At 44.1% G+C, this 21,353-nt stretch overlaps 2 protein-coding genes across 6 annotated transcripts; both read right to left on the reverse strand.

Moving 5' to 3' along the window:
* Nucleotides 1–1,144: 1,144 nt before the first annotated feature.
* Nucleotides 1,145–9,902, reverse strand: LOC306789661 (calmodulin-regulated spectrin-associated protein 2-like). Of its 3 annotated transcripts, XM_079285724.1 has the most exons (12): nucleotides 9,757–9,902; nucleotides 8,333–8,502; nucleotides 8,071–8,154; nucleotides 7,704–7,887; nucleotides 6,902–7,625; nucleotides 5,479–5,615; nucleotides 5,131–5,345; nucleotides 4,948–5,047; nucleotides 4,238–4,297; nucleotides 3,414–3,529; nucleotides 3,207–3,325; nucleotides 1,145–3,120 (listed from the first exon to the last, which is right to left on the reverse strand). In XM_079285724.1, the coding sequence occupies exons 3-12, from the start codon at nucleotides 8,138–8,140 to the stop codon at nucleotides 2,821–2,823; spliced, it is 2,025 nt and encodes a 674-aa protein (XP_079141850.1). In that variant the 5' UTR covers nucleotides 8,141–8,154; nucleotides 8,333–8,502; nucleotides 9,757–9,902; the 3' UTR covers nucleotides 1,145–2,820. The 3 variants fall into 3 exon arrangements, with proteins under 3 accessions (XP_079141850.1, XP_079141848.1, XP_079141849.1); XM_079285722.1 differs by having other exon boundaries at nucleotides 6,902–7,887; XM_079285723.1 differs by lacking the exon at nucleotides 4,238–4,297 and having other exon boundaries at nucleotides 6,902–7,887.
* A 1,497-nt stretch (nucleotides 9,903–11,399) lies between these two features.
* On the reverse strand, nucleotides 11,400–21,050 carry LOC306789086 (calmodulin-regulated spectrin-associated protein 2-like). Of its 3 annotated transcripts, XM_079284874.1 has the most exons (12): nucleotides 20,895–21,050; nucleotides 19,478–19,647; nucleotides 19,216–19,299; nucleotides 18,849–19,032; nucleotides 18,047–18,770; nucleotides 15,675–15,811; nucleotides 15,327–15,541; nucleotides 15,144–15,243; nucleotides 14,435–14,494; nucleotides 13,611–13,726; nucleotides 13,404–13,522; nucleotides 11,400–13,317 (listed from the first exon to the last, which is right to left on the reverse strand). In XM_079284874.1, exons 3-12 carry the CDS (start codon nucleotides 19,283–19,285, stop codon nucleotides 13,018–13,020), a joined length of 2,025 nt encoding a protein of 674 aa, XP_079141000.1. In that variant the 5' UTR covers nucleotides 19,286–19,299; nucleotides 19,478–19,647; nucleotides 20,895–21,050; the 3' UTR covers nucleotides 11,400–13,017. The 3 variants fall into 3 exon arrangements, with proteins under 3 accessions (XP_079141000.1, XP_079140998.1, XP_079140999.1); XM_079284872.1 differs by having other exon boundaries at nucleotides 18,047–19,032; XM_079284873.1 differs by lacking the exon at nucleotides 14,435–14,494 and having other exon boundaries at nucleotides 18,047–19,032.
* Between the last annotated feature and the right edge of the window lie 303 nt (nucleotides 21,051–21,353).

Raw genomic sequence — 21,353 nt, forward strand, 5'->3', positions numbered from 1 at the left:
GCGCGCACGCGCACACACACACACACACACACACACACACACTCAAACTTCACGCCAGCAGCAAGAGCTCAACATGGTACTAGCAACAAATCAAATACGTACAGATGAATGAAGTGAGATGAACCTTGTCAGATGTCATGTGAGAACATTGTTTATGAATGAAACGGTGGCGTCCACAGAGGTTGAAATGGGGCCCTTTTCATCTGTTGTGCCAAAAAGCCCTTTTCGATTCATTTTTTTTTGAGGTACTTTTACTCCACTGTAAATACAAAATATAAATGAATTAATATATTATAATGTATCATTATGGATTAAGCTACAGAGTAGTGTATACAGTAGACATGAGCCCCATCTTTACCAGCGGTAACATTAGTAATCCTTACACAATGATATTATAGATATTATTCTGACATGAGCCATTCTGTATTAACAACACTTCAGGTATTTTGATTCCAGTACTTCTGTGCTTTTACTTCAGTAAGATTTTAAGAGCAGTACTTTTACTTCCTAACCAATGGAAGACATTCGTGGACGTTGTTAGTCCTCTGCATGTCTGCAGTGTCCTGTTTTTGCATCAAACTTTATTTTTATAAGATTCCATTTGATTGATTTATTAGACAATTGTCTCCAAGATGTGTGAGAGGACATTTTGTTTTATTATCCCAAACAAAGGAATAAACAGCTTTCTCCAATTCAAACAATGTACTGTAAACACGTTCTAAATGTCTTTGGCATTTCTGTCTTCTATTTTCTGTTAATTATCAGCCAACATACTGTAGACACCAATATATCTGCAATGAGCTAATATTGGCTGATACATGGGTCCAGCTGATTATCCATCAATAAGATCAATATGAGGATATGAGGAAACACGTGCAGATTTTTTGAACACTATTTTCTGTTATATTTAACAGCCTTAAGTCTGTGGTATTCAGTGTCTTGCCACAGCAGGCTTCAGTCTGGACACAGATACACTACAAGTGTCCCTCCGATGGTCTGTGTGTGTGCAGCCTACAAGGCACAGTAATGATGACACTGTCCTGTTATTTACTGAGCTCTTGTGGTGGTAGAAGGATATCATGTCAGTTTAAATGAGGTTACTATTCCACCTAAATCAATCAACACAGGGATTTGAAACCATGAATACTGTTGATAGCTGGCATTTTAATAAAGCTCAAAGGAATAGAAAAACAACATAAACCCATGAGCAGTTGCGCATATTTAGTAAATTGAACAAAAAATGAATTCAGAGTTGGAAATAATACAATGGTTTTCTCAGTATGCTTTATGGATTTCATACAATACCACAATAAAACCTCATTAAGATTTCATACACCTTGCCTTTGCTTTCAACACACTTCCTTCAACGGCTGTACTGCTTCATTCGTACACACCTCCAACAGGTCAATGTCATTACAAAATATACTTCTATATGCCAAAATATATATGTACAGTGCCAACACATGCGGAAGGAACATGTGATCAAAAGTAATGTAAAAGTAAAGTAACAAGCATGACGGTCCTGACGACAGTGGACAGGGTCTTGGGGAAGCATCGTGGGTGAATTCATATATTTACAATCTACTTTGAGGGTAAACAAGCTCTAACAGTTAAGACAACATCCACATTAAAGTGGCTTTTTAAGTGTTTGTTAGTTCCAACTGCAACATGGTCGATGGTGATTAGTCCAATTACGCTTAAACTGCACAGACTGATGACACAGGGTGGGACTTCCGTCTATATTCTACTACTGATGATCGTCTTACCAGTGATACTGTTGAGTGATCACACTTTTTGCATTTGTAGCATAATTAAAGGCCCCAAAGGACAACATACTGATACACAGACGTGATAAATTATAAAAGCTACAAGTGGACTCGCTCATTTTGGATGGATCTGCCATCATATACAAACTTCACTTATATATACGTACAGTATATTATGTTTCTCTGAATAAAATCTAAGACGCCTTTCAGAATATCTTCGAAGCATGATCAAAATGAAATAAATTAAGAGTCTATAGCCGGTGCTTTCCAGAATTGTTTCACGGCGCTCCAGATGCTCAATACTCTCATCATTCCACACTTTTGGAAAGTAATTGCAATCGCCAGCTGAGGTACTTTCCTCACTCTTCACTATACACACACATACACAAAAACTGTTTATACATTTTTCTGTCACATGTAAAAAAAAAAGGAAAGAAAGCAAGAACTACAAAAACGTGCCTGTGTTGTGGAGCAGCACAATTCTCATAAAAAAATGCTGCCTCTACCTGATCACGGATCAGACAGGCCACCCTTGCAACAACCTGCCTGAGGGCGGCGTAATCTGATCCCAGACCTGCGAGTGCACACAAACTCTCCTTTATCACAACAGTCTTTTTTTTTTTAACAGGTGCTGACAAACTCACACCGACACTCACAGCGTATCCAAATGACACAAAACAAGCATAAGGCCACACATGATCAACTTATAGAAACCAAAGTGCCTCTTTGTGAGGCGTGACATTCAGTGCTTCAGTGGTTCAACTAGGTAAGGCATTGGTCCGCCTTTTGTTTTCTTATCCTTTTTTTTGGCACGTGAGAACATTGATACACATGCTGACAAGTAAACACTTGTGTCCCGTTTAATTAGTCCAGAGCGTAACAGTCAACTCTGTAACAACAATGTCTGTGAGGCCCACTTGTGTTCTACATTCCAGTTGTGAAATATTACAGTGAGACCATGTGTCCTTTCAATGAAAATGTAAAACTAACACACACAAATGATCCTGTGCTCGTTCCAGAGAAGCGTGTCCAAATCTTGCCCGGCCGTCTGGTGCTACTTAGTGTGCCGTTTTTTGGGCGTGGCCTGCTTCTTGGTTTGCCACAGATGGCTGGCGATGGTGATGGCGTCCACACTGGCGGACATGGTTTTGGCCGGGATCAGGCTGAACTGCTTTCTGTCCGAGTTGTACTTATACAGGCCCTCGATCATCTTGATCGTGATGCTCTTCGGCCCGATGCCGGCCAGTTTGGTGATCTCCTCTGTCTCCGGGCAGTAGGCGTACACGGACCTGAACTGGCATCCGGCGTCACGGAACAACAGAAGGAAGTTATTGGCTTCGGATTTCTCGATTTCCTGCACAAAACCAAAGAGAAAAGTCATTGTTTAGTGCAGCATATTTCATGCAGAAAAACACAGACACACGTATTTGCAAAACATACATCAAGTATCTTGTTCTTCTGGCCTTCGTTGACCTTGCCAGCCAGGCAGCAGTGAGCCAGGGCATTCTGGATGATGTACTTGTTGGACTTGGCACTCGGCTCCTTGTATAGTTTAGGTCCTGTGGGAAGAAAGCCCGCGCATGAGATTGCAAAAATCTCTGTGTAAATCTCGACAAACTATGTAATAATTGCAGGTATGTCTTCTACCTGTGTACTCATTGTTGGAGGGAGTGGATGAGGTGGTGGAGTCGTTTTCCCAATCCTTCTCTCCGTTGCGACCATCAGTCGAAGGACAAGAAGAAAAACCTTCTGCAGAGTCCGGCCTGGAGACGATCACATACAGACCGACAAATGACACGCGGACATGACAAAAACCCACAACAAACACGAAAAGGTTGATGCACATAAGCATGTATGGAAGCGTATGCCGACAGATTGCACAAACAGCCATGCACACACAGTTATTAAACACACACACATACACAGAGAGAGAGATGTGGTAAAACAAGGTCAGACGTTGTGACATAATTCTCAAACCCTGCCTGTTGTCTTGCATTACATCACACTGAACCGACCCAGCTGTGCAGCGAGACGCAGAGAGGCCTGTTCAGCCAAGCAAAGTCTCAGTGATGTCTTTATGGTTTCTGTGAGGCATGAGCTCAGGTACTTGTGGAGGAAACAGCAAACACAGCGGTGAAAGGCAGAGCAGCCAACAGAAGAGAAGAGAGAAAAGAGCAGCCGGAGAACAATACTGCGAAACAGCGGAAGAGGATAGAGAGCAGGAGAACCGAGGCGAAAACATCTCAGCCACACAGGTCCCATATGTACGTCGATGCAGAAGCAAAACAAACGGCAGTGATGTCATTTGTCAAATGATTTCACTGTTGACAAATCCGTCTACTTTTTATGTGAGTCTGTGTTGAAAGAACGTCGGATGAAAATCAGGCTTAAGTCACATGGAGCTAATTCTACATGAAGCCACATCCGGTTCACTTTGTCTGTTGAATCACTTTTTTCGGAGCATTACTAACCTTCCCTTTCTTTCTTTGGGGGAGCTTAGAAAGAACGGGATATGGGCTAGTTTATTGCCTCTGAGGGACGCATGCAAAATAGAGGGAGAAATGAGAGAGGGATACAAGAGAATCAAGAGTGTAAGCCTCATAAAAGTCAAGACTTAACAATTAAGAAAAAATAACTTAAACGTCATAAAACACCCCGTGACATTAAAGCCACGGCAGAGTATATGATATCTGGGTGTCACAAATGAAATATGGGGTTGTGAAGTTTTACAATTTTAATTGTGGTGGAAATAAACTCAGGGACTGTGAACTGCACAAACCCACTGCAATATTACAAAAGGTAAAAATGAAAGAAGTAATTCTGAACTACTTGTTGTAGTTAAACAGATATTATAAAACATACATGACTAGTGTGATACTGTGAGATCTATACTTCTTCTTCTGCTACACAAGAATAAAATACTGTTGAAAGGAACTTAAAGACAAGATTGATGAAAACGGCCTGACAGCTTCAACTGTGTCATCTTGGTTGTTGGTAAATTATTACGTGACAATTGTAACATTTCTTTATATTATGTTTCCCCCTAAAACAGAGGCGTAGTTCTTTGGGTTTTATTGACAAAGGCAGGTGCAGACAGAGTATTTGTGCTTTGTGATTTGTAAATCAAGAGCAAGGTAAGAGAGTCTAGAATCCACGCTACAGGCACAGAGTGGGTTCTTACCTGCTGTTCTTCCTGTTATTTGGGTGGTCTCTGTCGTGGTCAGCCAGATTGAGAGACGCCAAAGAAACACTCGACACTGAGAATCCTCGAGGACGCACCCCTGCAACACAAGGAACGCTCAAGCACGGCTCAGTAATGCAGCCAGAAGTGTGTGTTTGTGCATACGCTTTGTATGTTGCTCACCTGTGGCTCTCACGGGGGGCGTAGGCGACTCCATGACGTCCCTGTGGATGGACTTGGGCCGCGGCTTCTTCTTCAGGCTTCCAGATCGGGGCTTGATGACCTCGTCCATGTTCTCCTCCAGCTTGAGCTGGTTCCTCCTCAAAAACTCGTGCTTGATGTAATCCCTCCTCGCCTTCTCATTATCCTTCTTCTGCAGCTCCTCCTCTGCTTTCAACCTGGAGCAGGAGACAGAGGTACAGATGTATTGTGTGACTGCACACTCAAGTTCAAAAGACACACTGTATGTGTTGATGCTACAGACATGGGGACAGTGTTAGCGTTGGCAAAAAGAGTCAAAGTAAAACAGACCGTGCAGACTCCTTCTTCTGCTCCTGGTCCAGCTCCTGCTGTTGCTTCTTCACCTGAGTCTCCTTCTCCCTCCGAAGCCTCTTCTCCAGCAGAGCTGCTTTCTTTGCTGCCATGTCCTCCTCCCCTTTCACATCATCCTGGTGTTTAAACGGGTGGGGAACACACAAAATAGATGGAGAGATATTTCCACTGCATCTTTAATACTTTCATGAAAAGCTGGCAGTCCTGTTAACTCAGCAGATTAATTATTACCGTGTATTAAGATTCTTCCTGTCGGTGCTACCTGCATATAGCACCATAAGGCTGTATACACTGTATTATTAACGAGAAGTTAATAATACAGTGTATAACAAGTGTATACCGAGGAGTTAAACTTCAGTTGAAAAGCACGTTTTCACAGCAGACATTGTGACTTGTCAAAAATGTTAAAACAATTAGATGGGAATATTGAATTAAAAATCTGTGATGATAAAATGTAAAGGGTTTTTTAGCCAAAATTCCTCTGGGTTCTGATCCATCATAAAATAACACGGAGACGACATATTGACGATATTAATGGGACAATTTCAAATTCAATAGCAATACCGTATAAATCTATAATGTATGAACTTATAAAGCTTGCATATCATTTATTGCTCACTTATACTTCCTCACATATCTTATTGTGTGGAGGTCAACCTATAAAACATTTATCAATTCAACAGCCTTGTTACAAAACCGAGCTATACCTCTTATGAATAAGGCTGGTTATTATGATCACACAAATCCATTGTTTCTAAAATCTCATGTTATGAAATTCAATGAGTTGGTGTCTTATAAAATAATGCAAACAATGTTCAGAGCTAAAGCAAAGTCACTGCCAGACTTAGCTAATGACGTGCTAACGTTAGCTAATGACGTGCTAACGTTAGCTAATGACGTGCTAACGTTAGCTAATGACGTGCTAACGTTAGCTAATGACGTGCTAACGTTAGCTAATGACGTGCTAACATAACGTACGCAGCTCTGCAGGTTTTTACCATGTTTTTATGAATGGCCAGTCTGTGTTCGAGGCCCGGGACTGGGCGAAGGGGTACGGAGCCATCACTAATGTTACCAGTGCCACCTGTTCCTTTCATTTATGACGAGTCAAAATGTCTGCTGTCAAAAAGTTTGTTATAAATGTGATTCTCGCATGGCCAGCAAGATTTATGCTTGCAAGTTCGCTAAGATGGACAGACCTTTGACTGGAAGAAAAGACAAACTGGTGATCATCATGGGAACATCAGTCCAACATATTAAAAAGCCTGTCTTGGTCTTGAGTTGCAATGGAGTCTTGTGTTCAAAGCCTTTAAACATGTTGACTCTATTTCACACAAAAGCTATTTCATGGATTTTCTTAAGACATTGGGAAGATCAAAACAATTCTGTCGCTCCAGCTCACCTTGAAGAAGAATCCACAGCACATCTTTTGGTCTTTTCCATACGTGTCTCCTCCTGCCTCTCCCTCTCCTTCGCCGTCTCCCGTCGTCTCCTTGCTGCCGGGTCGTCCTTCTGGAGGTTTCAGCCCAGACAGAGTCACCTCCACCAGGTGTCTTCTGTCCTGGGGCTCTCCCTTGACCCGGCTGCCTGTGGGCCCTTGGATCTCAGACACCGGTTGACACAACACCTCTGACGACTGTGTTTGCTTGACTTCGCCCTTTCTTTTCTCCTGTCGCTCGTCTTCCTTCTCTTTGGCTGCTTCTTCAGTAGACAGCTGAGGAGTGCCAGCACTCTTCTTTACCACTACGTCTTCTTTGTCCTGAGTGTTTTCTTTGTTGTCCTTGGTCTCTTCGTTCCTGCTTTCCAGAGGCCCCTCGTCGTGGCCCAGGTACGCAAACGGGCTGTCCTGGTTTTGGCTGGGGGTGAAACGTCTTAGTCTGGGTATGCTGTCCACTGAGGTCTGGGTGTTGAGCATTCGACTGAAAGGTGTGACCTTCAGATCATTTGGTCGTGGAGTCCTGGGTGTCCTGGCATGGAAGGAGGCCGGACGGCGCTTGATGCCAGCAGGGGAACGGTTGGGAGTGCGAGGAGAGCCGGAAGAAGAAAGGATGGGAGACAAAGACCCAACCGAGCCTCGTGCTGATCCCCGGCCCGTTACACTGCTGCTACGCAACTCGCGGAGCTGCCTGTGTGGAAGAGAACGCACACGGTCCTGTATGTGTTCACAAACAAAATATATCTTTTTCTTTGTCATGAAGTGATACCTGTGCGGAGATGGAGCAGGAGGAGGAATGACCCAGGATTGTTGCTGTTGCTCTCTCATGGACATGATCGTCTCCTGCTGCTGGGCCAAACGCTGCATCTCTGTCTGCAGGAAGCCCAACGACGTGTTCAGCCTCTCAATGGAGCGAGTGTATTCCGTGAGGTCGATTTCTCCCGGAGACGCGCCTGTATCACCCACCACATTGCATGCACAGGTCAGTCAGTCATTTACCAATATGACTGAGCAACCATATCGAGACCGCCTGATAAGGAAAGTTCTCCCAAGCTGACTCTGTTGCAGTTCGTTTGTGGTCTGAAAGCTGCTGCTGTAGGCATCAACACAGGATACGTGAACCTGCACATACGGACCTTTTCCTGTCAAACTTATCCATGCACTCCAAAGGCTGAATGAACTGCAAGACCTCATCCCACTGGCCATCGAGCACCAGTTGCCTGAAACAGAGACAGTTCATTTTTTAAAACACAGGAAACACATTTTAAATGTCCCAAAAATATCATATAAATGTGGTTCTATAATGTATAACTGAAGAGCGAGGGATTTCCAGAATCTCTGATGAGGCGCGGCAGACCCAGACTGCACGTTGTGGTTACTGCCGTTGAGTTCACCTACCTGAGGAAGAGCATGTCGTCTGAGTAGAGCCCGTTGATGACGCCGCTCTCCTTCTCCAGAGCCAGCATGCTGATGTGCAACTTCCTGGAGTTGAGAAAGTCCAGGATCGCCTTGATGATCTCCACCTCCTTCACATTTATGGTTTCCTCCGCTGTCATGGTGACGACGGGCTGACAATGACGGACACACACACACACACACACACACACACACACACACGAAAACTAACAAAATCAGTTGAAGTTTGGTCCCAAGTCTTGAATAAAAGTGATTTTTTAAATATGTGCAACATGTAGAATACATCAATATCAGAAAATATCCCGATTGATATTGAGATAATGATTTCTGCCACATTGCCCAGCACTAGTAGCAAGTTGGAGGAAGCATCTGAAATGCATAAAAGTATAAGCATAGAGATCATCAGTGGCTCGACTGGAAAGCTCCTAAACATGCATGTGTGGAACTGTACGCATCTGAAATGAATGCACACATCTCACACTGGCCTACTTCTCCTTTATGAACCCAAATGTACAGATTTCCATCCAAAATGCAGTCACACATCTCACATTCGTGTTAAATATTGATGGAGCAAAGGTGTACAAGGTGACAGCAGTGCAGTCTGTTGTGATTTGCAACAAGCTCTTGTTTGCGTACTGACTTTATCTTCAGGCTCCACCTAATCGAGTACATCAGGTGGTGTCCAGATGGACTGAGCCTCTGCTTAGGAGGTATTTGTATGCTCTTCAACCTTTGATTTATCTATCCTGCATCAAACATCTGACATATGACACGAGGAGTCCAGCTTTTCCTCGTCAGATGATCGTGAGCCATGTTCGTCCTTAATCACATTCCACATAAGTCTGATGAACACATAAGCTCGTACAGAGGCTGAGATGAAACAAAACAGCGACTTCTGTATTCAACTTAGCCTGAAAGGATGCACTCTCCTCCACATGTCATCGAAATATCTCTGATCTTATTGCCATGACAGTGAGTAGCCTCTCGTGCATCATGGCCATCTATCGATCAACAACTGCTACAAAACACAGACAAATCTATTCTGGCCAGCTGAGAAGTAATCAAACACACACACGCAAGCACTGCAGTCCTGCTAAGCTAGCATGAGAGGAGGCTAACAACAGTGGCACTGAGCCTCAAGTCAAACAGCATAAGGAGCTTCGGCTACTTGTTGGCTTTGCATAGCTTCTGAATTGAACCACCGGATTACAGCAAAACCAACAAATAGCTGGTTACCGTTGGCGCTCATACAAAGCGGACTAATGTGGGTTGGTAGGAGGGGAGACCGAGTAGCTAGCCAGGCCGAAGGGGCGCGAGAGGCATCCTCCTGTGGTAGCTGGACGGGCGGGGTGCGCACTGACAGCTTCCTCTGGAACAACACGAGCAGTGCTGCGTTTAATGCTCACCTTGTTTCTAAAGATGCATGGGATGAAAAAAACAAGTCCCCCGCGTGTTTCCTTTCGCTGTGGACAGACGCTGTCACGACGAGGTGTTGTCAGCGGTGTTTGTCTGTTGTCCTGTCTGTTCCTCGGCCTCTTCTGACTGCGTCCCCTCCCTGCTGGATCTTTCTCTGCCGCTCCGGTGCTGCCCAGCCCTGCCTGCTGCTGTCTGCAGGAGCGCCGCCTCCATCCATCCTGCGCGCACACACGCGCGCACGCGCGCACGCGCACACACACACACACACACACACACACACACACACACACACACTCAAACTTCACGCCAGCAGCAAGAGCTCAACATGGTACTAGCAACAAATCAAATACGTACAGATGAATGAAGTGAGATGAACCTTGTCAGATGTCATGTGAGAACATTGTTGATGAATGAAACGGTGGCGTCCACAGAGGTTGAAATGGGGCCCTTTTCATCTGTTGTGCCAAAAAGCCCTTTTCGATTCATTTTTTTTTGAGGTACTTTTACTCCACTGTAAATACAAAATATAAATGAATTTATATATTATAATGTATCATTATGGATTAAGCTACAGAGTAGTGTATACAGTAGACATGAGCCCCATCTTTACCAGCGGTAACATTAGTAATCCTTACACAATGATATTATAGATATTATTCTGACATGAGCCATTCTGTATTAACAATACTTCAGGTATTTTGATTCCAGTACTTCTGTGCTTTTACTTCAGTAAGATTTTAAGAGCAGTACTTTTACTTCCTAACCAATGGAAGACATTCGTGGACGTTGTTAGTCCTCTGTATGTCTGCAGTGTCCTGTCTTCATTAACACGGACCCTCTGTGGCCCCTCGGTGAACCTCTCTCCCATCAAGTCTCTATCCAACACTGGTCGGATTCATAATTAAATAGATAATTCCCACAATCCACACAAAACCACACATCACATCTATGAATTGTTTATGTCTAAATGCTATACAGGAATTTATAGTGATATTTTTGCATACAACTTTATTTTTATAAGATTCCATTTGATTGATTTATTAGACAATTGTCTCCAAGATGTGTGAGAGGACATTTTGTTTTATTATCCCTAACAAAGGAATAAACAGCTTTCTCCAATTCAAACAATGTACTGTAAACACGTTCTAAATGTCTTTGGCATTTCTGTCTTCTATTTTCTGTTAATTATCAGCCGACATACTGTAGACACCAATATATCTGCAATGAGCTAATATTGGCTGATACATGGGTCCAGCTGATTATCCATCAATAAGATCAATAAGAGGATATGAGGAAACACGTGCAGATTTTTTGAACACTATTTTCTGTTATATTTAACAGCCTTAAGTCTGTGGTATTCAGTGTCTTGCCACAGCAGGCTTCAGTCTGGACACAGATACACTACAAGTGTCCCTCCGATGGTCTGTGTGTGTGCAGCCTACAAGGCACAGTAATGATGACACTGTCCTGTTATTTACTGAGCTCTTGTGGTGGTAGAAGGATATCATGTCAGTTTAAATGAGGTTACTATTCCACCTAAATCAATCAAGACAGGGATTTGAAACCATGACTACTGTTGATAGCTGGCATTTTAATAAAGCTCAAAGGAATAGAAAAACAAAATAAACCCATGAGCAGTTGCGCATATTTAGTAAATTGAACAAAAAATGAATTCAGAGTTGGAAAAAATACAATGGTTTTCTCAGTATGCTTTATGGATTTCATACAATACCACAATAAAACCTCATTAAGATTTCATACACCTTGCCTTTGCTTTCAACACACTTCCTTCAACGGCTGTACTGCTTCATTCGTACACACCTCCAACAGGTCAATGTCATTACAAAATATACTTCTATATGCCAAAATATATATGTACAGTGCCAACACATGCGGAAGGAACATGTGATCAAAAGTAATGTAAAAGTAAAGTAACAAGCATGACGGTCCTGACGACAGTGGACAGGGTCTTGGGGAAGCATCGTGGGTGAATTCATATATTTACAATCTACTTTGAGGGTAAACAAGCTCTAACAGTTAAGACAACATCCACATTAAAGTGGCTTTTTAAGTGTTTGTTAGTTCCAACTGCAACATGGTCGATGGTGATTAGTCCAAATACGCTTAAACTGCACAGACTGATGACACAGGGTGGGACTTCCGTCTATATTCTACTACTGATGATCGTCTTACCAGTGATACTGTTGAGTGATCACACTTTTTGCATTTGTAGCATAATTAAAGGCCCCAAAGGACAACATACTGATACACAGACGTGATAAATTATAAAAGCTACAAGTGGACTCGCTCATTTTGGATGGATCTGCCATCATATACAAACTTCACTTATATATACGTACAGTATATTATGTTTCTCTGAATAAAATCTAAGACGCCTTTCAGAATATCTTCGAAGCATGATCAAAATGAAATAAATTAAGAGTCTATAGCCGGTGCTTTCCAGAATTGTTTCACGGCGCTCCAGATGCTCAATACTCTCATCATTCCACACTTTTGGAAAGTAATTGCAATCGCCAGCTGAGGTACTTTCCTCACTCTTCACTATACACACACATACACAAATTTGAACTGTTTATACATTTTTCTGTCACATGTAAAAAAAAAAGGAAAGAAAGCAAGAACTACAAAAACGTGCCTGTGTTGTGGAGCAGCACAATTCTCATTAAAAAATGCTGCCTCTACCTGATCACGGATCAGACAGGCCACCCTTGCAACAACCTGCCTGAGGGCGGCGTAATCTGATCCCAGACCTGCGAGTGCACACAAACTCTCCTTTATCACAACAGTCTTTTTTTTTTTAACAGGTGCTGACAAACTCACACCGACACTCACAGCGTATCCAAATGACACAAAACAAGCATAAGGCCACACATGATCAACTTATAGAAACCAAAGTGCCTCTTTGTGAGGCGTGACATTCAGTGCTTCAGTGGTTCAACTAGGTAAGGCATTGGTCCGCCTTTTGTTTTCTTATCCTTTTTTTTGGCACGTGAGAACATTGATACACATGCTGACAAGTAAACACTTGTGTCCCGTTTAATTAGTCCAGAGCGTAACAGTCAACTCTGTAACAACAATGTCTGTGAGGCCCACTTGTGTTCTACATTCCAGTTGTGAAATATTACAGTGAGACCATGTGTCCTTTCAATGAAAATGTAAAACTAACACACACAAATGATCCTGTGCTCGTTCCAGAGAAGCGTGTCCAAATCTTGCCCGGCCGTCTGGTGCTACTTAGTGTGCCGTTTTTTGGGCGTGGCCTGCTTCTTGGTTTGCCACAGATGGCTGGCGATGGTGATGGCGTCCACACTGGCGGACATGGTTTTGGCCGGGATCAGGCTGAACTGCTTTCTGTCCGAGTTGTACTTATACAGGCCCTCGATCATCTTGATCGTGATGCTCTTCGGCCCGATGCCGGCCAGTTTGGTGATCTCCTCTGTCTCCGGGCAGTAGGCGTACACGGACCTGAACTGGCATCCGGCGTCACGGAACAACAGAAGGAAGTTATTGGCTTCGGATTTCTCGATTTCCTGCACAAAACCAAAGAGAAAAGTCATCGTTTAGTGCAGCATATTTCATGCAGAAAAACACAGACACACGTATTTGCAAAACATACATCAAGTATCTTGTTCTTCTGGCCTTCGTTGACCTTGCCAGCCAGGCAGCAGTGAGCCAGGGCATTCTGGATGATGTACTTGTTGGACTTGGCACTCGGCTCCTTGTATAGTTTAGGTCCTGTGGGAAGAAAGCCCGCGCATGAGATTGCAAAAATCTCTGTGTAAATCTCGACAAACTATGTAATAATTGCAGGTATGTCTTCTACCTGTGTACTCATTGTTGGAGGGAGTGGATGAGGTGGTGGAGTCGTTTTCCCAATCCTTCTCTCCGTTGCGACCATCAGTCGAAGGACAAGAAGAAAAACCTTCTGCAGAGTCCGGCCTGGAGACGATCACATACAGACCGACAAATGACACGCGGACATGACAAAAACCCACAACAAACACGAAAAGGTTGATGCACATAAGCATGTATGGAAGCGTATGCCGACAGATTGCACAAACAGCCATGCACACACAGTTATTAAACACACACACATACACAGAGAGAGAGATGTGGTAAAACAAGGTCAGACGTTGTGACATAATTCTCAAACCCTGCCTGTTGTCTTGCATTACATCACACTGAACCGACCCAGCTGTGCAGCGAGACGCAGAGAGGCCTGTTCAGCCAAGCAAAGTCTCAGTGATGTCTTTATGGTTTCTGTGAGGCATGAGCTCAGGTACTTGTGGAGGAAACAGCAAACACAGCGGTGAAAGGCAGAGCAGCCAACAGAAGAGAAGAGAGAAAAGAGCAGCCGGAGAACAATACTGCGAAACAGCGGAAGAGGATAGAGAGCAGGAGAACCGAGGCGAAAACATCTCAGCCACACAGGTCCCATATGTACGTCGATGCAGAAGCAAAACAAACGGCAGTGATGTCATTTGTCAAATGATTTCACTGTTGACAAATCCGTCTACTTTTTATGTGAGTCTGTGTTGAAAGAACGTCGGATGAAAATCAGGCTTAAGTCACATGGAGCTAATTCTACATGAAGCCACATCCGGTTCACTTTGTCTGTTGAATCACTTTTTTCGGAGCATTACTAACCTTCCCTTTCTTTCTTTGGGGGAGCTTAGAAAGAACGGGATATGGGCTAGTTTATTGCCTCTGAGGGACGCATGCAAAATAGAGGGAGAAATGAGAGAGGGATACAAGAGAATCAAGAGTGTAAGCCTCATAAAAGTCAAGACTTAACAATTAAGAAAAAATAACTTAAACGTCATAAAACACCCCGTGACATTAAAGCCACGGCAGAGTATATGATATCTGGGTGTCACAAATGAAATATGGGGTTGTGAAGTTTTACAATTTTAATTGTGGTGGAAATAAACTCAGGGACTGTGAACTGCACAAACCCACTGCAATATTACAAAAGGTAAAAATGAAAGAAGTAATTCTGAACTACTTGTTGTAGTTAAACAGATATTATAAACATACATGACTAGTGTGATACTGTGAGATCTATACTTCTTCTTCTGCTACACAAGAATAAAATACTGTTGAAAGGAACTTAAAGACAAGATTGATGAAAACGGCCTGACAGCTTCAACTGTGTCATCTTGGTTGTTGGTAAATTATTACGTGACAATTGTAACATTTCTTTATATTATGTTTCCCCCTAAAACAGAGGCGTAGTTCTTTGGGTTTTATTGACAAAGGCAGGTGCAGACAGAGTATTTGTGCTTTGTGATTTGTAAATCAAGAGCAAGGTAAGAGAGTCTAGAATCCACGCTACAGGCACAGAGTGGGTTCTTACCTGCTGTTCTTCCTGTTATTTGGGTGGTCTCTGTCGTGGTCAGCCAGATTGAGAGACGCCAAAGAAACACTCGACACTGAGAATCCTCGAGGACGCACCCCTGCAACACAAGGAACGCTCAAGCACGGCTCAGTAATGCAGCCAGAAGTGTGTGTTTGTGCATACGCTTTGTATGTTGCTCACCTGTGGCTCTCACGGGGGGCGTAGGCGACTCCATGACGTCCCTGTGGATGGACTTGGGCCGCGGCTTCTTCTTCAGGCTTCCAGATCGGGGCTTGATGACCTCGTCCATGTTCTCCTCCAGCTTGAGCTGGTTCCTCCTCAAAAACTCGTGCTTGATGTAATCCCTCCTCGCCTTCTCATTATCCTTCTTCTGCAGCTCCTCCTCTGCTTTCAACCTGGAGCAGGAGACAGAGGTACAGATGTATTGTGTGACTGCACACTCAAGTTCAAAAGACACACTGTATGTGTTGATGCTACAGACATGGGGACAGTGTTAGCGTTGGCAAAAAGAGTCAAAGTAAAACAGACCGTGCAGACTCCTTCTTCTGCTCCTGGTCCAGCTCCTGCTGTTGCTTCTTCACCTGAGTCTCCTTCTCCCTCCGAAGCCTCTTCTCCAGCAGAGCTGCTTTCTTTGCTGCCATGTCCTCCTCCCCTTTCACATCATCCTGGTGTTTAAACGGGTGGGGAACACACAAAATAGATGGAGAGATATTTCCACTGCATCTTTAATACTTTCATGAAAAGCTGGCAGTCCTGTTAACTCAGCAGATTAATTATTACCGTGTATTAAGATTCTTCCTGTCGGTGCTACCTGCATATAGCACCATAAGGCTGTATACACTGTATTATTAACGAGAAGTTAATAATACAGTGTATTGTAAATAAAAATATACATTCATTCAATGTTAAACACAGCTTATACGCGGATATGTGAGTTCTAGTACAAGAAGGTCAAAAACGCCAGGTGGGGCACTCTCGCACTCGCCTGAACAAAGTGGAAATTACTAGAACTCTGAAGGATAGCTTTTGCCCCAGTTAAATGTCACATAGTCTTACAGAGAACCAGTCTCAACTGCCTGCTCCATCTTAGAGATAGAAAGAGGCGCCCTTGCATATCTAGCGCCTAGCTTATCTAGTTGGCCGAACATAACAATATGCGGCTCAATCAACATCTCACACACTGACGTTCCAGAGAAGGCGGATCCCGGACGTGAGCCAGTGTGGGCGGAGATGCTCAGTGCTCCATCAGGCTATTTGAATGCTAGAAACAAATCCGCCTCCTACTATTGCTTTGACCAATAGGCTCCAAAAGGAGGACCTAATATATGAACGCATGCGCACTCTGTCTAAGCGCCTTTTAGCTTTTCATTCACTCCTACAGAGTGAACTTTTTAGGTCCGTGCACGTTTAACTGCTGGACATAATACTTCTGTCACAAATAAACCTTATTGCTTGAATTGAGCTAAACGCCTCGACCTAAGTCTGTTCACCTGAGTTTTCTCCTCAACATGAGATTTATTCTCAACAGTATAACAAGTGTATACCGAGGAGTTAAACTTCAGTTGAAAAGCACGTTTTCACAGCAGACATTGTGACTTGTCAAAAATGTTAAAACAATTAGATGGGAATATTGAATTAAAAATCTGTGATGATAAAATGTAAAGGGTTTTTTAGCCAAAATTCCTCTGGGTTCTGATCCATCATAAAATAACACGGAGACGACATATTGACGATATTAATGGGACAATTTCAAATTCAATAGCAATACCGTATAAATCTATAATGTATGAACTTATAAAGCTTGCATATCATTTATTGCTCACTTATACTTCCTCACATATCTTATTGTGTGGAGGTCAACCTATAAAACATTTATCAATTCAACAGCCTTGTTACAAAACCGAGCTATACCTCTTATGAATAAGGCTGGTTATTATGATCACACAAATCCATTGTTTCTAAAATCTCATGTTATGAAATTCAATGAGTTGGTGTCTTATAAAATAATGCAAACAATGTTCAGAGCTAAAGCAAAGTCACTGCCAGACTTAGCTAATGACGTGCTAACGTTAGCTAATGACGTGCTAACGTTAGCTAATGACGTGCTAACGTTAGCTAATGACGTGCTAACGTTAGCTAATGACGTGCTAACGTTAGCTAATGACGTGCTAACGTTAGCTAATGACGTGCTAACGTTAGCTAATGACGTGCTAACGTTAGCTAATGACGTACTAACGTTAGCTAATGACGTGATAACGTTAGCTAATGACGTGCTAACGTTAGCTAATGACGTGCTAACGTTAGCTAATGACGTGATAACGTTAGCTAATGACGTGCTAACGTTAGCTAATGACGTGCTAACGTTAGCTAATGACGTGCTAACGTTAGCTAATGACGTGCTAACGTTAGCTAATGACGTGCTAACGTTAGCTAATGACGTGCTAACGTTAGCTAATGACGTGCTAACATAACGTACGCAGCTCTGCAGGTTTTTACCATGTTTTTATGAATGGCCAGTCTGTGTTCGAGGCCCGGGACTGGGCGAAGGGGTACGGAGCCATCACTAATGTTACCAGTGCCACCTGTTCCTTTCATTTATGACGAGTCAAAATGTCTGCTGTCAAAAAGTTTGTTATAAATGTGATTCTCGCATGGCCAGCAAGATTTATGCTTGCAAGTTCGCTAAGATGGACAGACCTTTGACTGGAAGAAAAGACAAACTGGTGATCATCATGGGAACATCAGTCCAACATATTAAAAAGCCTGTCTTGGTCTTGAGTTGCAATGGAGTCTTGTGTTCAAAGCCTTTAAACATGTTGACTCTATTTCACACAAAAGCTATTTCATGGATTTTCTTAAGACATTGGGAAGATCAAAACAATTCTGTCGCTCCAGCTCACCTTGAAGAAGAATCCACAGCACATCTTTTGGTCTTTTCCATACGTGTCTCCTCCTGCCTCTCCCTCTCCTTCGCCGTCTCCCGTCGTCTCCTTGCTGCCGGGTCGTCCTTCTGGAGGTTTCAGCCCAGACAGAGTCACCTCCACCAGGTGTCTTCTGTCCTGGGGCTCTCCCTTGACCCGGCTGCCTGTGGGCCCTTGGATCTCAGACACCGGTTGACACAACACCTCTGACGACTGTGTTTGCTTGACTTCGCCCTTTCTTTTCTCCTGTCGCTCGTCTTCCTTCTCTTTGGCTGCTTCTTCAGTAGACAGCTGAGGAGTGCCAGCACTCTTCTTTACCACTACGTCTTCTTTGTCCTGAGTGTTTTCTTTGTTGTCCTTGGTCTCTTCGTTCCTGCTTTCCAGAGGCCCCTCGTCGTGGCCCAGGTACGCAAACGGGCTGTCCTGGTTTTGGCTGGGGGTGAAACGTCTTAGTCTGGGTATGCTGTCCACTGAGGTCTGGGTGTTGAGCATTCGACTGAAAGGTGTGACCTTCAGATCATTTGGTCGTGGAGTCCTGGGTGTCCTGGCATGGAAGGAGGCCGGACGGCGCTTGATGCCAGCAGGGGAACGGTTGGGAGTGCGAGGAGAGCCGGAAGAAGAAAGGATGGGAGACAAAGACCCAACCGAGCCTCGTGCTGATCCCCGGCCCGTTACACTGCTGCTACGCAACTCGCGGAGCTGCCTGTGTGGAAGAGAACGCACACGGTCCTGTATGTGTTCACAAACAAAATATATCTTTTTCTTTGTCATGAAGTGATACCTGTGCGGAGATGGAGCAGGAGGAGGAATGACCCAGGATTGTTGCTGTTGCTCTCTCATGGACATGATCGTCTCCTGCTGCTGGGCCAAACGCTGCATCTCTGTCTGCAGGAAGCCCAACGACGTGTTCAGCCTCTCAATGGAGCGAGTGTATTCCGTGAGGTCGATTTCTCCCGGAGACGCGCCTGTATCACCCACCACATTGCATGCACAGGTCAGTCAGTCATTTACCAATATGACTGAGCAACCATATCGAGACCGCCTGATAAGGAAAGTTCTCCCAAGCTGACTCTGTTGCAGTTCGTTTGTGGTCTGAAAGCTGCTGCTGTAGGCATCAACACAGGATACGTGAACCTGCACATACGGACCTTTTCCTGTCAAACTTATCCATGCACTCCAAAGGCTGAATGAACTGCAAGACCTCATCCCACTGGCCATCGAGCACCAGTTGCCTGAAACAGAGACAGTTCATTTTTTAAAACACAGGAAACACATTTTAAATGTCCCAAAAATATCATATAAATGTGGTTCTATAATGTATAACTGAAGAGCGAGGGATTTCCAGAATCTCTGATGAGGCGCGGCAGACCCAGACTGCACGTTGTGGTTACTGCCGTTGAGTTCACCTACCTGAGGAAGAGCATGTCGTCTGAGTAGAGCCCGTTGATGACGCCGCTCTCCTTCTCCAGAGCCAGCATGCTGATGTGCAACTTCCTGGAGTTGAGAAAGTCCAGGATCGCCTTGATGATCTCCACCTCCTTCACATTTATGGTTTCCTCCGCTGTCATGGTGACGACGGGCTGACAATGACGGACACACACACACACACACACACACACACACGAAAACTAACAAAATCAGTTGAAGTTTGGTCCCAAGTCTTGAATAAAAGTGATTTTTTAAATATGTGCAACATGTAGAATACATCAATATCAGAAAATATCCCGATTGATATTGAGATAATGATTTCTGCCACATTGCCCAGCACTAGTAGCAAGTTGGAGGAAGCATCTGAAATGCATAAAAGTATAAGCATAGAGATCATCAGTGGCTCGACTGGAAAGCTCCTAAACATGCATGTGTGGAACTGTACGCATCTGAAATGAATGCACACATCTCACACTGGCCTACTTCTCCTTTATGAACCCAAATGTACAGATTTCCATCCAAAATGCAGTCACACATCTCACATTCGTGTTAAATATTGATGGAGCAAAGGTGTACAAGGTGACAGCAGTGCAGTCTGTTGTGATTTGCAACAAGCTCTTGTTTGCGTACTGACTTTATCTTCAGGCTCCACCTAATCGAGTACATCAGGTGGTGTCCAGATGGACTGAGCCTCTGCTTAGGAGGTATTTGTATGCTCTTCAACCTTTGATTTATCTATCCTGCATCAAACATCTGACATATGACACGAGGAGTCCAGCTTTTCCTCGTCAGATGATCGTGAGCCATGTTCGTCCTTAATCACATTCCACATAAGTCTGATGAACACATAAGCTCGTACAGAGGCTGAGATGAAACAAAACAGCGACTTCTGTATTCAACTTAGCCTGAAAGGATGCACTCTCCTCCACATGTCATCGAAATATCTCTGATCTTATTGCCATGACAGTGAGTAGCCTCTCGTGCATCATGGCCATCTATCGATCAACAACTGCTACAAAACACAGACAAATCTATTCTGGCCAGCTGAGAAGTAATCAAACACACACACGCAAGCACTGCAGTCCTGCTAAGCTAGCATGAGAGGAGGCTAACAACACTGGCTCAAGCCTCAAGTCAAACAGCATAAGGAGCTTCGGCTACTTGTTGGCTTTGCATAGCTTCTGAATTGAACCACCGGATTACAGCAAAACCAACAAATAGCTGGTTACCGTTGGCGCTCATACAAAGCGGACTAATGTGGGTTGGTAGGAGGGGAGACCGAGTAGCTAGCCAGGCCGAAGGGGCGCGAGAGGCATCCTCCTGTGGTAGCTGGACGGGCGGGGTGCGCACTGACAGCTTCCTCTGGAACAACACGAGCAGTGCTGCGTTTAATGCTCACCTTGTTTCTAAAGATGCATGGGATGAAAAAAACAGTCCCCCGCGTGTTTCCTTTCGCTGTGGACAGACGCTGTCACGACGAGGTGTTGTCAGCGGTGTTTGTCTGTTGTCCTGTCTGTTCCTCGGCCTCTTCTGACTGCGTCCCCTCCCTGCTGGATCTTTCTCTGCCGCTCCGGTGCTGCCCAGCCCTGCCTGCTGCTGTCTGCGCACACACGCGCGCACGCGCGCGCGCGCACACACACACACACACACTCAAACTTCACACCAGCAGCAAGAGCTCAACATGGTACTAGCAACAAATCAAATACGTACAGATGAATGAAGTGAGATGAACCTTGTCAGATGTCATGTGAGAATATTGTTGATGAATGAAACGGTGGCGTCCACAGAGGTTGAAATGGGGCCCTTTTCATCTGTTGTGCCAAAAAGCCCTTTTCAATTCATTTTTTTTGAGGTACTT

The sequence above is a fragment of the Melanostigma gelatinosum genome (assembly GCF_949748355.1).
Source record: "Melanostigma gelatinosum genome assembly, chromosome: 15".
NCBI classification, from domain to species: domain Eukaryota; kingdom Metazoa; phylum Chordata; class Actinopteri; order Perciformes; family Zoarcidae; genus Melanostigma; species Melanostigma gelatinosum.

Coding starts and splice junctions, on each gene's coding strand:
- LOC306789661 (XM_079285722.1), bottom strand. CDS start 8,140: ATGGCCAGTGGGATGAGGTCTTGCAGTTCATTCAGCCTTTGGAGTGCA. Junction 5,346..5,478: donor CAGAAGAAGGAGTCTGCACG/GTCTGTTTTACT, acceptor CTCCTGCTCCAG/GTTGAAAGCAGAGGAGGAGC. Junction 5,048..5,130: donor GCCCCCCGTGAGAGCCACAG/GTGAGCAACATA, acceptor CTTGTGTTGCAG/GGGTGCGTCCTCGAGGATTC.
- LOC306789086 (XM_079284872.1), bottom strand. CDS start 19,285: ATGGCCAGTGGGATGAGGTCTTGCAGTTCATTCAGCCTTTGGAGTGCA. Junction 15,542..15,674: donor CAGAAGAAGGAGTCTGCACG/GTCTGTTTTACT, acceptor CTCCTGCTCCAG/GTTGAAAGCAGAGGAGGAGC. Junction 13,523..13,610: donor CTCCAACAATGAGTACACAG/GTAGAAGACATA, acceptor TTCTTCCCACAG/GACCTAAACTATACAAGGAG.